We start from the raw sequence: 17336 nt of genomic DNA, 5'->3' as shown, positions 1-17336 counted from the left end.
AGTCCTGTGCCTATTATGTGACAGTTTTTCTGTCTATCTTATATTGTGAGCACCTGGAGGAAGAAATAATGCTTTGATGATAGGAAAGTGGATATTACCATAACCTAATGAATAGGGAGTGAAAGCCCTCAAACTAAATATGTCTCTATTGTGTAAAATGTTAAAATACTACTTGCAAACTAGTCTTCAGTACAGGAAAGTTCAAGCCAGCAAGGTATTACTGTATTGTGGTGAGTCTTGGCATTGCTGCATTCTTATTTGAATAATACCATTATTATTTTTGTTAATATTATGACTAATAATTATACAGCACTTTAAGGACTGTACAGTAATAATGTTATGAAGTATGAGTATGGTCTGCAGACTTAGAGTCTACTCTAAAGGAAAAGACTATTATAAAAAGGGGACACCAGAGCTTGGAGGGTGAAGAGAAGAACACAGAGATTAATTAACTGGAAGGAGAAATACATCTGGAGACCTTGTTCAAACACCTGCAAGGATAGAGGGCTGAAAGGCTGAGAGAACACTGAGTTCCAAAAAAGTCCAAGAAAGAAGGATGGAGGCATGAAACAGAGGCAGCAACCTAAGGTTTAGAATATGAAGAGAGAGACAAGTATGAACAAGTACAAACAGAGGGAGACAAAAAGCAGGCAAATAAAGACAGAAGGATAGATAAGCACGAGCCAAAGAGTGAATACAGGTGGTCCTCATTATCAGTGGATTTCATAATATACAGGTTCCAAACCTGCAGGAACGCTCCGAATGCAACCAGATCTGTGCTCTGGTCGCATCTGGAGGTGGTTCGGAGGCTGGCCGTGGCCACATGCGTCCACCTGCGGCCTCTGCAAGCCTCGGAATGCTGATTCAGGACAAAACAATGCAACTTCTAGGTTCTTGGGGAAACCAGAAGTGAAGTTTATATGCCTTTAAAAGGCATTCTGAGGGCTGGGGAAGCCAAGGGGCCCAAATCTTTGGATTTCAACATCCACAGAGGTTCCGGGAACCCTGCTGATCAGTGGTTTTCAAACTGGGGTGTCGCAACGCCCCAGCCTGAAGGCCTGGCCTTTGCCTCTTAAGGGGTGGGCGCAGCAAGAAGGCAGGGAGGAGGCAGCGATGCAATCCCCAGGATCGTGTTGCTCAGGGGGGCTGCAGGGACTGGGATACACTAACCAGCCCCTGCAGCAGTGTCCTGGGGGTGCTGGGAGTCCTGCGCAAGAATCTGAAGGTCCCCAGCCTTCCAAAAGTGAAAGCAGAGCAATCGCGCTCCGCCTCTGCAAAACTGGAAGTGGAGTGCGATCGCTTTCACATTCTGCAGGCTGGGGAGCCCTGTGGAGGATCATGCATTGCTCCCGCACACCCAGGATGCTGCTGCCGGGACTGGTGAGTGCATCCTAGTCCCTGCAGCCCCCTGAGAGACGCAACCCTGGGGATCATGTCACTGCCTTCCGCCCACCCCCGCTGCCTCCTTCCCTTCCCTTGCAAGGACTTACTGCGCTTTCCAAACTCCTGGAGAGTTTGAAAACCGCAGCTGTAGATTTTTAAAAAATTGCTAGTGCATGTCCAAGGAGCGAGGGGGGATAGGGTCTGGCATGTGCCATTGCAATTGGATCCACCCCTTCTCACAGCCTCTCCACTCACATTACATCTTCTGCCTAGTTTTCTCCCATTCCACCCTGCCAGTCATCTTGCCTGCCTCAGCAGGCTTCTGCAGATCTGGCAAACTGTGTGAGAAGGCCCAGGCCTTCCTGCCTGTGCTTTGGCAGTGTCCTACTCAGCATGCTGCCAGAAAATGCTTTATGGTTGCTTTTCAACCATAAATGAATGGCTATGAAGCCCATAGAATCGGGCTGCTAATCACCTTTTTTCTTAATTAACTATTCTTCCTTGGTTAGTTAACTAACCAAGTTAACTTCTCAAGTTAGTTATTGTACATTCTGTTGCTGCTGTTGTTGATTTTGTTGTTTACTTATGGTTTTAGCTTATTTTAATACTGTTTTATTCATCACCCTGGGTCCTACGGAGAAGGGTGTCACTTCTTATAATGTTGTACCCCAAATACCCGTAATCAAACTGAGAAGCCCACAGCAATTGTGAACGTAGCTATTAATAGCAAGTATTAATGTATGCTCTGGATTGCATCCAATATATTACCAAGTTTGGAAAATGCTGCTATATTTTAGTTAAAGGCCTCCGAATGAAGGTTGCTGTCAGTCACAGAGTACTCACATAGTTATCTCTTGCAGACCAGCCTGGATAGAGCTGCATGTGAAGCTGCCTTTCCTTGCGGGCCAATTCATAATACTTGGCTTGCTCCTCCCGCGACAGTGCATGCCACTGCAATAGAAATCACAAAGAACCCTGAGCTACCAAGATGCCATTCAGCACTGATGAGAAAAAGAGAAAATCCTAGATAGGATTCCCTACCCGGAATTTTTGTTGATACAGCACCACTAATTTTGACAGTACAAAAGCAACCTTCAACCTGAGCAGGTCTCTCCAAACCCTGGCCCAGAGGCTGGATCCAGGATTTGGGGAAAGCCTTCCACTCCATGAGCAGAGTTTACTGTTCCGCCTCTGCGGCGCATGTAGTCTCACTAGATCTAGGCACTGGGGTGCTCTGGGCAGCTGCGTCTGCCTGGACGTCCTGTTGCACAGCCTTAAGGGACACCAGGCAACTGACATGCTGCCCAGAGCGTCCCAGTGCCCAGATCTACTGGGAAAATTTGTGGCGCGGAGGCAGAACGGTAAGCTCCAATCTGAATAGGGACTGCTTTTTTGATGAACAGCAGTCACGAGTTTGGCAACCACTAACCTAGAGATACAGCATTTCTAGAAATGTTGAAGGCATGGAAAGAATGTCTCCCTCTATTTTTTTGTGGGGGTGGGTGATGATGATCGAAGCTGGGGAACAGATAATCTGAGGAACGGTTGAAGTAACTACAGTTTCTATTTGTCTTTCAATACTCAACTTAGGTACATACTTTATACTCTGAAATAACTTGCAAAGTAGGAAAAATACACCCCTTTTACAAAAAGAAAAAAAGGAGTTATTAGGAGCTGTTCAATTAATATTAACGTTTTAGAAGAGACATGTCAAGTAATAGGACATGTCTGCCCCAATCCATTATGTGTAGAAAAACACATAAAAAAACATTTATTACAAACAAAGTGCAATGATTACCATACAAATCTCAAAGTGCATGTATTGTTCAAAGAAAACAAAACTGTCTTCAGAAAAATGAGAAGCAACTGGGTTTTTTGCTAGATTGTATTTTTTTTTTTTTGCTTTTACTGAATAAACACACAAAATATAGGTCTTTTTAGTTTAAATCTAAAATCGGAACCTTACTGCAGAGTTCTTGAGAGTAAATTTAGTTGTGTGGTCAAGTAGTTTGCACCACAGAAGGAGGAGACAGTTGTATGCCTGGGTTACAAGATTCTTGTATGCTTGTACGATTCTGGGTTACAAGATGGGTTCAGTGAATAAAGCACATAGAACCAAGGCATAATGGTTGCTCAGACATAAACCCATAAGGACAGCCCAGCTGGATCAGGTCAAAAGCCCATCTAGTTCAGCATCCTGTTTCCCACAGTGGCCAATAAAATGCCTCAGGGAGGCCCACAAGCAGAAGCAAAAAGCACACTCTTCTCCTGCTGTTGCTTCCCAGCCATTAATCTTCATTGGCATATTAACTCTGAACCTGAAGATGGCACTGAGGTATCATGACCAGCAGCCATAAAAGCTTATCTTTCATGAAAGTGCCTAATCCCATTTTAAAAGCTATCTCCTCATTTTGTGGCAGCAAATTCCACAGGTTTATTATGTGTTGCGTAGAAGTACTTCCTTTTATCTGCCCTGTATTTCCTGCAAGTCATTCACTGAATGACTACCAGGTTTTAGCGTTTTGGGAAAGGGAGAAAAACAACAACAACAGCCTTCTATTCACTTCCTTCATACCATGTATAAGCATCTTTTGAAATCCCCAGGTAATACAAAATAAGTTATTCCATGGTGATATGAGAAATGACATTAAAGAAATTATGTAAGACAAAGCAGCCACCTTCAGCTTCATTTTGTAAGTCTTTCTCCTTTCTTTCTTGTTAAGCAGGGTTCACCTAGGAGTAGTTTAATTACCCACCCCTATAAGGCTCCTCATGTGAACCTCTGGTGAATTTAGCTCTTTAAGAATCCATACCATCCATACAACTTGCAAGGCCACATACGTCTTTCCATCCTTCCTCAACCAGTGGGCCAGAATTGCATTTCCCCCCTTAACACACTGATATCATCTGATGCTGAAAGCCCACTTGAATCTAGTAGTTAGAACAACACCATCTGCTTTTGTGCTCTTACCCTCCTTCCTAAAATCTGATTGATAGCTGCACTTTCTTTCAAGGTGCACTCAGCAATGACTTTTGCCCGCATTTCTTTCATATACAGCATGAAAGCATTCAATGGTTTCTTGATAGTAGGCTTCTTGGCTTCCTTCTCTCTCTTTGGTTCTGATTGTGATTTCCTTGCCAGAAACAGAAAAAAGACATTTGGTAAAATAGGGGCACTTGCCTCTGTATGCCAGCGACCAAGTAGTACAGGTGGAGCCTATTTATCTGAGTTAGTTCCGTTCCGACTCAGTGCGATTAACAAAAAATGTGTTGTGCTATATTCCATAGAGCTACGCAAATTCCCTGCAGCCTGACACTTCTGGATGGAAGGAAACTAAGGCAGCTGTTATCAATCCCCTCCCCTCTGCCGTACTCAGCCCTCCCGTTGCTAGCTGTCTCGCTTCTTTCACAGGTGGGATGCTGAGCTTTTAAGAGTCCAGTCCTAAGCCTGCCTACTCAGAAGTAAGCCCCACTGAAGTCAGTGGGGCTTACTCTCAGGAAAGTGTGGATCATTTTGTTTGTGTCTGCACCATGGGGGGGGGGAATTTGGCAAACACTCCCTGGGTTTTTTAAAGCAATGCCCTCTCCTCCCCCTCCTGCCTCCCTCTCCGTTCTCAGCCCTCACCATTGCCAGCTGTCCTGCTTCTTTCACCAGTGGGATGCTGACATTTTGAGAGTCCAGTCCTACGCATTGCTACTCAGAAGTAAGTCCCATTCCAGTCAATGGGGCTCACTCCCGGGAAAGTGTGGAGGGGACTGTAGCCTTGCTGGGCTATTTTGTTTCTGTAGGCTGGAGCATGGACAGCCTGCACCATGGGGAGGGGGAATTCAGCAAACACTCCCTGGTTTTTTTAAAGCAATCCCCTCTGTTGCTACTGAACCTGCCCCTGTGTGTGTGAGAGAGAGAGTGAGAGAGAGAGCAGGAGAGTGAGCTCCACCTTGCTGCATGTGCTCTGGCTACAGAGGTTTTCCGCCCCTCCCTTCCCCTCTTCAGCCTCTTTGCTGGCTCAGGGGCTCCAAGAGTGTTTCTGTTCCTTCACAAGGGGAAACTCTTCCATGGATCCAGGGCTATTCCCTGCCTGGGTGAGGTGGAGCCTTTTTGCAGTGTTTTGGGCTGCCTAGAAATGGAGCAGAGGCTGGCAAAGGTGTGTGTGACTTTCAGTTCCCCCACCCCATTCAGGCTGAGACAAATTCGAAGATAAAAAATCCATGGATAAATAGGTTGCACCTGTAGTTGGAATGACTGGTTGCTCAAAAAAACTCAAATGCATGAATCAAAACACAGAAGTTTAAAATTGCTTTAAAAATTAAATCAGCTGAACATTGTCTTCTGCAGTAGCCACGCCCAACAATTAGCTGTTGTTGGAGACACAATGCTAGACTAGATAAGAGGTGCAACTGCTCAATTCAGTATGCAAATCTTCTATTTTTTAATTCAATGTTAAGGCAAGAGGCCCCCCCCCCATTAAAGAGCAGCAACAACATAAAAGGTCTATGTCATTCCACAAGATAGATGCTGGAAAGAAATTGGTAGGTGAGAACATAGCTAAGTGCCATGCTCCCACTGGCTGCTTCTCTACTATGGTAAACTAGCTCTGCTTCCAAATGAGAAGCAGCCTTGCCTTGAAGACATGAAGTGGAGGAGGAACATGTCCTCCCCCCCTTAGCTTTTTCCCAAGACAAAGTCACTTACATGCTTCGGTCGTAATGATCAATTTCTTGTTTCCCAGAGGGAGATGTGATACCTGGGTGTGGGATTCCTGTTGGATGCATTCCAGGGCTGAGCACCAAGGGATGTGTGATCCTGAAACATAAAGGAAGTCCATGACTACTTGGGTTCTGTGGACATTATACACCTTCCTGGATTTCATACTGCAGATAGTTCTCAAACAGCAAGCTCCAAGCACAAGAGAGTGGGACATCCTCAAGAAATCTCAGTGGGTTGGTTTGTATTAAGAATTGGCAGGAGAAGGAATGGCCGATTCCCGATGATAATTCTTAAAACATATAATTCTGAAAACATAAAACCAGTGGGATTGTGCAAACTGGGTTTCTAAAGACTTTTGGAGCGCAAACAACTCTGAAATAAACCCCCCAGGAACACAGAGCAACCACATTCTGACACAGGAATACTGGGACATTCGGCAATGGTAGCTCTAGGCAGATCTGCCCTCCCTTATGAATTGCTCTTCAAGCATTTAGGAGACAAACACTTGCCCACTAGGTGGCATTTTTGAGTTGCTTTCTCCTACAATCTTAGTTGCAAACAAGCACGGGTCATAATTCAGTATACATTACATGCAAAATGACCCTTTTATGATCAGTTGTATTAGGTTATTTTCTGACAATCTGTAAGCAATGTATTCTTCCTGAACTATTGACATCCAAGCGTGCTCTGATGCAGCTCTTAATTAAGCTTATGGCAATGCTGAGTCAGGCAATGCCAAGGCTGACTCAGGCTTTCTGACTTACTAGTGTCCGTAGTTAAATAAGGGCTACAAGACTTAATCTGGTGCTTGATTAAACCTAAAGAGCTCTACTTAACTATTCTCAGTCTGCAGTCATGTCAGTTTTCAGTTCCACTGCAAATAAAAAAGGGGCACGGGATATTTTGTATTCATTTTCTACCACAAACTCGTTGCTTTACAGCCTATGCTGCATTGCTATTGGTCCTCCAAATCTTAGAATCATAAAGTTGGAAAGGGGCTTCAAGGCCGTCTAGTCCAACCTTCCATTTTCAACAAATCTGTTGGTGTGGCCAGACCTCTTTCAGACAAAGTTTTATTCCAAGGGTTTTGCCACATATAGTCTAACCTCAATGTTATCTAGTACCCTGTGCCAGATGTCAGCTGTTGACATTGTACTGTTACAGTGCTACAACACAAACAAGGTGGCCTCCTCCAGCACGTTCTCCCTCTGCTGTGAGCACAAAAGGATCTCAGAGGGCACAGCGAATACAATCATTATGATTATAAATCAGGTTCTGGAGAGTAATAGCTTAGCTTTGAAAAAAATATTTTCAACTTTGGAAGAATTATGCTGTCAATTTACCAAACTTTATGACTGAAGCTTGAGACAGTAGAATTGCCCATGGGAGAAAACCAACTGTTCATTAGCTTGCTGGCACAAAAAGAAATGATGCTTGATTTTAATCTACTGGCATGACTTGAAGCTTGATCATTATCTGCCAAGGTGTGCGTTCTTGTCTGCAAAACCTGCCCTATTCTCCTCTGTAAGTGGGAATGCCAGTAGGGTGAAGACTGAAACTCTGGGGCAACCAAGGAGGTCTGTAAAGTCATTTATCTTAAATATTAAGGTGCTTAGACAGGAGCAGGTGCCTCGGGCAGGGTGAAAATTATGGCAATAACAATAACACTGTAATAACAACATGCCTTTTCCCTAATATTGTTCCAAGAACAAATCCCATGACGTCTTCATCATCAGACACTGTGAGTACTCTTATTAGGACAACATATAGCAGAAGCCAAAGCCAGAGATGCCAACAAATGGTGCTTGCATTTATACTCCCTGTAGATTCAAGTTAATCTCAGTTGGACCTTCTCAGGTCTCATTCTAATGAACCTTCACAATTTACAACCAGCATTTGTAGTAGGGAAAATAAGTCTGTGCTATTTGACCAGATTCAGTTCTGCAGACCAAGAAAGCCAATGAGAATTTTGCATTCTCTTTGGAAGGCAGATGGAAATTTCCTAGTTTTGCAAGGGACACTGCACTATGTAGTTTCCCAGGAGTATATGCAGAAGCTGGGTATTTGATTTACATCAAGGTACACTAATAAGTTGCACTGCAATCCTCAGCTGTTGTAAATTGCCACACACTTCCACAGAAACAAAACTAGCTATTGCATACCAGCTGGTGGACTCTCACTAGGTGCCATCAAGGAAATTAAACAAGAACATTGCAAGGCCGCCTCCTCACGCATGAACATAGCATGGCGCACTGAGGAAGATGACAGTGGGCTCATGCAATGCAGTGGTGAAGGACAAAAACCCAGTTGTCTGATCCTACCAGATTTAAGACTGTAAGCCAGCCAGTGATGTCAAAACATTTCTAGTCGTGTCAACTGAAGCACAATATTACAGTTCATTGTCATAAGGGTGCCCATTGTGTTCCTCAGTAGAGTACACCTATATCATAAGGGGCATTTCATACCAGAGACAGACAATAGTGGAGAGGAGACGGAGCACTGAAAGTAGTTTGAAAGAGAGATGGCTGCTCGTGATGTGTTCACTCATCTTGCTTTCACCCTGGTAAACAGCTCTTGCAGGGTTCTGACTTGTTTCAAAAGCCTGAAAAAAATTGTTTAGCCAGAGGTGACAGTGGGACAAAAGAAATGTGAGTTTACCATGGGATGTCAAACATCTCTTAAAGTACTTTCAACTCTCTCAAAAACCATTGTCTGTCTGTAGCCATACAAAAATAAAAGACATCCGGAATTTGGAGACTGTAGCAGTCACATGATGAATGACTGTATAGTATCTTACCAAGGGTTCTCTCTCTCCCTCCCTTCACTGCTATTGACCAAAACCAAATTGTGTTTCTTCTCTCTGAAAGTTCAATAAATGGCTAATTTTTTGTTTAAAGTCATCTCTTTAAAATAGCAGATGTCCTTTCCTATTGCTGCCACCTAGTTCCCTGAAAGCCTCTCCCTGGACATTGCAAGCTTGTATAGCATGAACTGCGAAAGAAGCAGAGCAATTTGGTCCTGGCTAAGGCAGCTCATACTTACCTAGAGAAAGTAGCCCCAGCAGAGAGCGCCGACGTATAGGGCTGTCTAAATCCACATGGCTGGAGAGTACAGACAGGCTGGCTCTGCCTGGGATCAGGAAGAAAGAGTCCATAATGCATCTACATCTATGTGACTTTTCCTGCAAATATCTTTTTCCATTTGGACTCATCGTGAATAAAGGCCAGGGATGTGCATTTCTTGGAAAAATGTCTGTGGTACACTGGCTTATATCCAAAAACAAGGTTTGAGCTTCAAGCAGAGATGTCTGAAACTCTACCTGATAGTACAAGAAGTGTAGGAAGAGTTCTATTAGCTCTGAAATGTGGATTGAGCCTTTTTGTTCAAAGCAGGTCTAGTTGCATACAGGAACTAGAGGCCCCTACTGGGCATGCATCACAGGACACTATCAGGGAAACCACGGGAGCCCTTATAATGCAGGTACGTGCACAAATCCAGATGTATCACCAACACACAGATCTCCCTTGCTGTAAGGCGATAGTTCCAAAGAGGGAAATCTCAAATTGCACTTGATATAATTGTAAATTGCTTCTTCTTAACTGTAATTCTTTGGGTAGGGAAAATTAAGGTGATCTGTCAGAAATGGTGCTAGTCACATAACATGCTGTCTCTCTCTCATGTACTTTAGGCCCTAGAAACTGATATACCTTAACTATACCTCTGAAGTGACAAAAATTCATGTCTTATGAAAAGTTACAGTAGACTATTGTTGTAGGCTAAAGGAAGTCATTTCATCCTGCATGTACTGACTTTTAAAAGCCGCATTAAAGGGTATTTCTACCTTCCTGTAACTTATTATGTGACTAAAAAAGAGGATGATTCAAAAGCACTCACATCCTGAGTGCCACTAGCAAATGAATATATGCATCTTCAGTAACATTCCTCCAATATATGTCAGCATGATGACAAAAATAACACTACATCATATGGAAACACAAAGTGTCCTTTGATCAGAGAATTGATTGAGATGCCTCTGTCAAATTCCAGCGCAATTCATTCTCATTTATCCATATCTTCCCTATCACAATCCAAATAGATATGGATGATGCTTCCCCAACAACCTGCAACAATCCACTCAGCTGAGAAGGTGGCTACGTCAGAAGCCTGTAGTTATGAGAAGGATTCAGGGTTACTAATGCTGTGGGGCTGGTTGGCCTGCGGAGTGGACCAGAACTGCAGCAGCCTCTGAAGCGAGTCCCTTTCTCTTCTTAATATGTGATGATGGCAATAATATGTGATGATGGCAAGGAGACAAGGAGGCTAAAGTGTGCTGGGGCAGCCAAGCCACATGGCCTGCACTGCATCTTAGGAGGTGGCTGGAGATCTCTGTGGGGTAAGTGGATATTTTTCCTCTTACCATGAATAAAGTCCGAGCCATCCCCATGGGTCTTCTCAGAACTGCACCAGCTATTTAGTATGGCCTAGGAATGGGGGTTAGGATATGATCCCACCCCTTCCTGGACCCGATCCTCCTCCATTCTGCTCTCTCCCTGACCAGAAATGCCCCCATCTGCCTCCAATTTACCCTCCCATGACCCTCACCCATCCCCTGCACCATCCAGCCCACACTTACCTGTGCTGGCCAGTGCAGGATCGGGATCAGGCACTGCTGAGCCAGAATGGGCCCTCCTGCCAGCCCAGCCAACTCCTGAGTAGGTGCCAATGTACCTTATGACACATTTGCAACACTCTGAGTCAGCAAAAGGGACAGCCACGCCAGCTCAACTTCAAGTTAGGATTGCGTTGTTAATTTCTCCTCAGTCTGATATATTCTAGTTTGCAATGCAGTGTGCCAAGTCCTACTGAGTAGCCCATTATCAGGGATGGGAACTTGTGTCAGTGACTTGGATCGAGTTGGGAAAATCTTTTGGCATTTTTCGGTGACTTGTTGAGTTGTGAGTCACGCGCATGAAAGACTCTGAAAAACACTCGAGTCAAGGGCCCCCTGACTCGGCACTTGTCCCCATGCAGGCTGACACCAGTTTGCCTGTGTCTGGGTGTGCTTGCTTACTGTTTCCATGGCATGAAAAACCTCATGGGGTCAGCATTCAGAATGGGCAAGCAGCAGGGAGGTTCCAGCCGTGAGACAGGGAAAGGTTTCAGAAGGCATTTGACACTGTCCCTCACCAAAGGCTACTGAAAAAACTCCACAGTCAGGGAATTAGAGGACAGGTCCTCTCATGGATTGAGAACTGGTTGGAGGCCAGGAAGCAGAGAGTGGGTGTCAATGGGCAATTTTCACAATGGAGAGAGGTGAAAAGCGGTGTGCCCCAAGGATCTGTCCTGGGACCGGTGCTTTTCAACCTCTTCATAAATGACCTGGAGACAGGGTTGAGCAGTGAGGTGGCAAAGTTTGCGGACGACACCAAACTTTTCCGAGTCGTGAAGACCAGAAGTGATTGTGAGGAGCTCCAGAAGGATCTCTCCAGACTGGCAGAATGGGCAGCAAAATGGCAGATGCGCTTCAATGTCAGTAAGTGTAAAGTCATGCACATTGGGGCAAAAAATCAAAACTTTAGATATAGGCTGATGGGTTCTGAGCTGTCTGTGACAGATCAGGAGAGAGATCTTGGGGTGGTGGTGGACAGGTCGATGAAAGTGTCAACCCAGTGTGTGGCGGCAGTGAAGAAGTCCAATTCTATGCTTAGGATCATTAGGAAGGGTATTGAGAACAAAGCAGCTAATATTATAATGCCGTTGTACAAATCTATGGTAAGGCCACACCTGGAGTATTGTGTCCAGTTCTGGTCACCGCATTCTCAAAAAAGACATAGTGGAAATGGAAAAGGTGCAAAAGAGAGCGACTAAGATGATTACGGGGTTGGGGCACCTTCCTTATGAGGAAAGGCTACGGCGTTTGGGCCTCTTTTCTAAAGAGACGCCTGAGGGGGGACATGATTGAGACATACAAAATTATGCAGGGGATGGACAGAGTGGATAGGGAGATGCTCTTTACACTCTCACATAACACCAGAACCACGGGACATCAACTAAAATTGAGTGTTGGGAGAGTTAGAACAGACAAAAGAAAATATTTCTTTACTCAGCATGTGGTCGGTCTGTGGAACTCCTTGCCACAGGATGTGGTAATGGCGTCTAGCCTGGACGCCTTTAAAAGGGGATTGGACAAGTTTCTGGAGGAAAAATCCATCACAGGGTACAAGCCATGATGTGTATGCGCAACCTCCTGATTTTAGAAATGGGCAATGTCAGAATGCCAGATGCAAGGGAGGGCACCAGGATGAGGTCTCTTGTTATCTGGTGTGCTCCCTGGGGCATTTGGTGGGCCGCTGTGAAATACAGGAAGCTGGACTAGATGGGCCTATGGCCTGATCCAGTGGGGCTGTTCTTATGTTCTTAAGGTTAATAATGCATCTGAGCAGGAGTAAACATGCAGGAGAAAGCTCTTTTGCCCATCTCTCATAGGAAGCAAGGAACCAATGATCATTGGACAAAGGATGGGTGTTCTGGTACTTTCTTTGGCTGAGGTAGAGCAGAAGGAGGAGCCTAAGGGGGTTCTTGCCTTACAGTTGGCTGCAGAACCCCAGGGAGGGGAAGGAGGCAGGGAAGGGGGGTAGGCAGTTCATAGCTATCACACTTTCCACTTCATGGCTGATGGGGAGGAGGAACCCTCATTGAATGACCGGCTAAAGAGGGACTACTTCTGAATAGAGCTGCCAAGGAATGGGTGGGCCTGTTAACCCTTGCAGCTGTTGCACCTGACCCTCCTCCCTCTTGCAGCTTCTGTTCCCACTCTCTCACAGTCCCTCCCAGCCTTCCTGCCCTCTTTACAGATGGGCAGTGACAGCAGGGAGTGTTTAAAGAGAACTCCAACACATATGCACCCTCGGCAGCAGCCCGTTTTTTCCACAGCTGGGTTTTTAAAGGGGGTGACTCAACTTGAGTCCCTTAGAGTCACGGAAGGGCAACTTGACAATTTGGAAAGTACTCCCATTATGACTCGTTTTCGAGTTGGGTCGCAGGGGGCAGTGACTCTAGACTCATCTCGAGTCAAGCCACGCTGGGTTTTCCCATCCCTGCCCATTATGATATTTTGATAATGGCTTGAAAGCACATGATTGCTGTCTTGCTAAGGGGTCCAAGAAGGGAGGAAGTTCTTTCTTTAGAGCTGAGTAGTGGCTAGGACTTAATGTGGGATACTGAGTATTGACAAACCACCCAGGAACAGTGAACACAATCATATCAAACTCAACATATATGTAAGTGGAAAACTGCCCAGAAGTCCAACAAAGGGAATTTATGAAAATGAAGGGATTAGTTAAAATAAAGTTGAGGGGGAGAAGTCAGAAAGTGAAAATTCCTTGGAAGTTTTCAAAATCACAATAATAGCTCAGATAAAATGTGAAGGGTACAGGCAAGTTCAAGATGATGCCAACATAGTTAAAGAGCAGAGTCAAGCAAGCCAGAATAGCAAAAATGCATCCTTTGAGTGAAAGAGTTGCTCACATGAGGATTTTTTTTAAAGTACAAACTCTGGTAAAATAAATTCAAATTGGTACCACAAGCAAAGAATGGAAGCTGAGGATCAAACTGCTACAGGCATGAAAACAAACAGTAAAACATGTTTTCAAATACATCAGGAGTTAGAACCCAGCCAGGCAGGAAACAAGACCTTTAGATTACAAAGGTGTGAAATTACTAAAGGAGGACTGGGAAATTGCTAAGAAACTTAAATGAATTCTAAGTGAAACTAAATAAAACCAAATCTAGTTTGAATATCCTGGCTTGTTCTCAAACTGTGGCTAGAACAAATTAGGATTTGCTGGGTTTGGAAGCAACAACAAATCCTGATTTGTGATAAATCAGGAATGTTAACACCAAATTTCTTCCCATCGTTGCAAAGGAGAGGTGGAAGTGCAGAAGTCTGAACCTTGTGCCAGTAGAATTAAAACCATAGTAAATCATAGTTTTGTGTTATGTCTGAACCTGGCCTATAACCATCTCCCTATATACCAACATTGATTGCTTATAATCAATATGGCAGGCTGGAAACTCACAAGATCAGTGAGAGACATATAGCCAAAGAGTGACTATAGTGCAACCCCTCAGAACTGGTTGGTGTTTGTTCCCTGAGCTACCTTCCTGCCCTTCACTTCTGGTTTAGCAGTACAACCAGAGTAGACTTTGTCTGTTGCACAATAATAAGAGCACTATTACACAGCTGGAAAACAATGGATAAGACTCTGATGGTTGAGTCAGGAAGTTGCTGGTTCAAATCACACCTCAGTCACGAATTTGCTAGGTGAACTCAGGCAATCCTCTGTTCCATCAGCCACAGTCCTTCACTTGGAGTATGGGGATAACAACTGAGAATTATTTATAGGTTGTTGGGAAGATTACTGAAAAAATATATATTTGAAATGCATCGAATCCACTAAAATCCTATGCAGATGTGATTCTTTTTCTAAATGCACTTTGATTTCATTTGTAAAAAAACCTGCAAGCAAGAGACAACCTCTCAGATTACTGAGAACTTGGGAGCACGTAACATGACAAGAACCAGCCAAGTACTGCAATATATCAAGAAACCTAAACAGGCTTTGAAGTGGGGCCTCAGGGGTGAGAAAAACAGTCAAAGCTAATTCCGAAATGGCATTCATCACTCCATAGGCCAAGATATTCAAATAAAAAATGGATCATAGGAGTCAACTTTTTCAAGTGACTCTGACATGCAAAATTAATTCAATTGCAAAATCAATCCATGACTGCCAAGACTATTCAGAATGGAAAAAAAGAGAAATGCTTTGTTTTTTATTATCTCATGATGCTTTCGAACAGCTTTTGTTGTGGTTATTATTTACACAAACAAACAATACCATCCCAGAAAAGCAACAACGAAGTACCACCTAAATTGCCGCACAGCTTGTGTAAATTGTGTAAATTACACTGTTTACAAGGCTTTTCGGGAAAGGCGTGTTGCTAGGATCTGGCAATCGAGCTCACCTGACTCGCCTATAAGTAATTTTTATATGAGGTTCTTGACTGTCATTCCAGCTAATTAAAGGGAGACTGATTGCAGCAGTGCCTCTTCTCCCAAATAGTTGGCAGATACAAAGGCCATTCCAGCTGCACTCTTGCAAGGCAGCTTGCGAAGGAAAAGCTGCTTCCTGTCTTAAGACCGCTTTGTGTTTGAAGTCAACCTCATTCCAGAACAGTGAACCTTAAGAGCCATTCACATACCACAGGGCTCGTTACTGGCAGAAGGGGCTCTGAAGGTTTCCCTCTCCTCCTCCTCCTTCATTCTTTTCAACTCTGTTAAAGCTGTCAGTCCAGACTGCAAAGCTTGACAGGGCTCTCTCTTTCTCTGGATAGTATTAATTAGTTAGATATGCTTGGGGGCAGCCCCAGTGTGTGTGGGAAAGGAATAACATATAGGCCAGGGAACACATAACATTTGGACTGTAAATGCAGGCAGCCCAGAGAAAGACGAGACCCACTGACAGCAAGGGGACAAATGTTTGTATCCTATTGAGGTCACTGGGACTTAACCATACTTAATTTGCTTGGGGTTTCACACAATGGCCTAGTTCACATGCAAACCTATAGTTTTAAACTTTAGAACTATACGAATGAGCCCAAGGGAGCTGTAGAGTTATGTGCATCCTATCTCCTCCCCACTTTCCTTGCCTGAAAGTGGCAAGGAGATGGGATGCACACAATTCCACAGCTCTGTTAGGCTCATTCATAAAGGGGTCTCCTTGCCTGAGAGTGGGGAGTGAAAGCTTCTACTTTCGCTTTACAAACTACAATCAATTGTTACTGCCCTCCCCATTACATACTAAACCTTAGAACTATGGTTTGATAATTACAGTTACAACAAACCAAGCTGCACTTGCACCAGTTTGACTGTGGGTCCTATCCTAACCAACTTTCCAGCAGCGAGGTAGGGACAATGCAGCTTTGAGGTAAGGAAACTAACATTCCCTTATCGTGAGGAGGCCTCCGTGGCTGCCATCCAACTGCAGGATGCAGCACATGCCCCATTGGCACAGTGGTGTCAGCGTGGAAAAGTTGGTTAGGATTTGGGCCTGTGTCACTTTTGGAGGGTTATGTACTGTACTTCTGTGTAATAATTTCTAAGGCTACCTGTAGATTAAATTGTGCAATGGTTGTACATGTGGAATTTTCATTGTATGTAGATGCACTCGGAAGGTACAATCAGCTGTGGAATTCCAGTCCATGTTTATGCAACAAAACAATCTACATCTACTAGAATTACATTTTGCAGTCAAGATATGGACAATGGTTTCCATGTCATAGTGGACGAAGTAATAATGAGTTGCCCACTTAGGGGTCCCCAGAGTATATTTAGGGATGCAACCTGTTGTTTCCACCTTGCTTGTTTGCTGTGAAAAACACCAGTGTCACACTGGTCTGCTGGTACGAAACATACAAGATTATTGCATAAAATGTGATGTTGCTTTAACTCTAGGGTACACACACAGTGCCTGAATGCATGTCAGCTTCACCATATACACAGTCCAATTAGACATGACTGCTACTGTGTGCATTTTATCTTTTATTTTATCTTTTATTCTGCGTGCAGAATCATGTTTGCATTCTATCACCATGTACTTCATTCAGAAGCACATTTATCTATCAATTTCCCCTTGGAGGTTGGTTATTGCACTGACTCAGCATATCTCTGATCACAGGTATGTTGACTGAGCATCCCTTGCACCCTTAAGGAAACTCTCATTGTAAGGTTCAGTAAAAAAGTGGCTTCGTTGAAAAACTTTGAAATCAGCACCTTGAAAGACCATGTGGCCAGACAGACTGATCGTTTTGTGTATTCCATAGTGGTTTCCCCAAAGTCCTAGCCAGTTTAGCTCCTAGGATGGGCATGACCAGATAAGAGTGTAATAGGGATGCCCAACATCCTACAAAAAAGGACAATGACCTAATTGAACCCAGGTTTCTTAAGGTCAAGTCCTTAAATAAGGTCACGCCCTACTTGGATAAATTCCTAAGCTCCCTCTGAGAAAGCATCTGAATGTGGTCAAATTCTCATCCACTTCCCTGGGATCAGAAAGGTGTAAAGGTCCCTCAAACTAATGATGGACTAAGCATAGTTAGAGAGCAATGAGATTTAGATGTGTCAGGGAACTGCTTGCTGTAAAATTCACTTGGAATCCACCCGCCTGTATTCTTGATAGAATGCATA

At 44.1% G+C, this 17336-nt stretch overlaps 1 protein-coding gene across 1 annotated transcript in view; it reads right to left on the bottom strand.

The window, feature by feature from the left end:
- The window catches only part of TCF7 (transcription factor 7), a 150189-nt gene that overhangs the window by 23411 nt on the left and 109442 nt on the right, over positions 1-17336 (bottom strand). The window contains exons 6-9 of the mRNA XM_066614867.1: positions 9134-9220; positions 6077-6187; positions 4355-4517; positions 2227-2334 (exon numbers count right to left, since the gene is read on the bottom strand). Of these exons, the coding sequence (XP_066470964.1) occupies positions 2227-2334; positions 4355-4517; positions 6077-6187; positions 9134-9220 (469 nt within the window). The remainder of the gene's footprint in view (positions 1-2226; positions 2335-4354; positions 4518-6076; positions 6188-9133; positions 9221-17336) is intronic.

Source organism: Tiliqua scincoides, chromosome 2, assembly GCF_035046505.1.
Source record: "Tiliqua scincoides isolate rTilSci1 chromosome 2, rTilSci1.hap2, whole genome shotgun sequence".
NCBI classification, from domain to species: domain Eukaryota; kingdom Metazoa; phylum Chordata; class Lepidosauria; order Squamata; family Scincidae; genus Tiliqua; species Tiliqua scincoides.
This window is presented reverse-complemented; position numbering and strand designations above follow the sequence as displayed.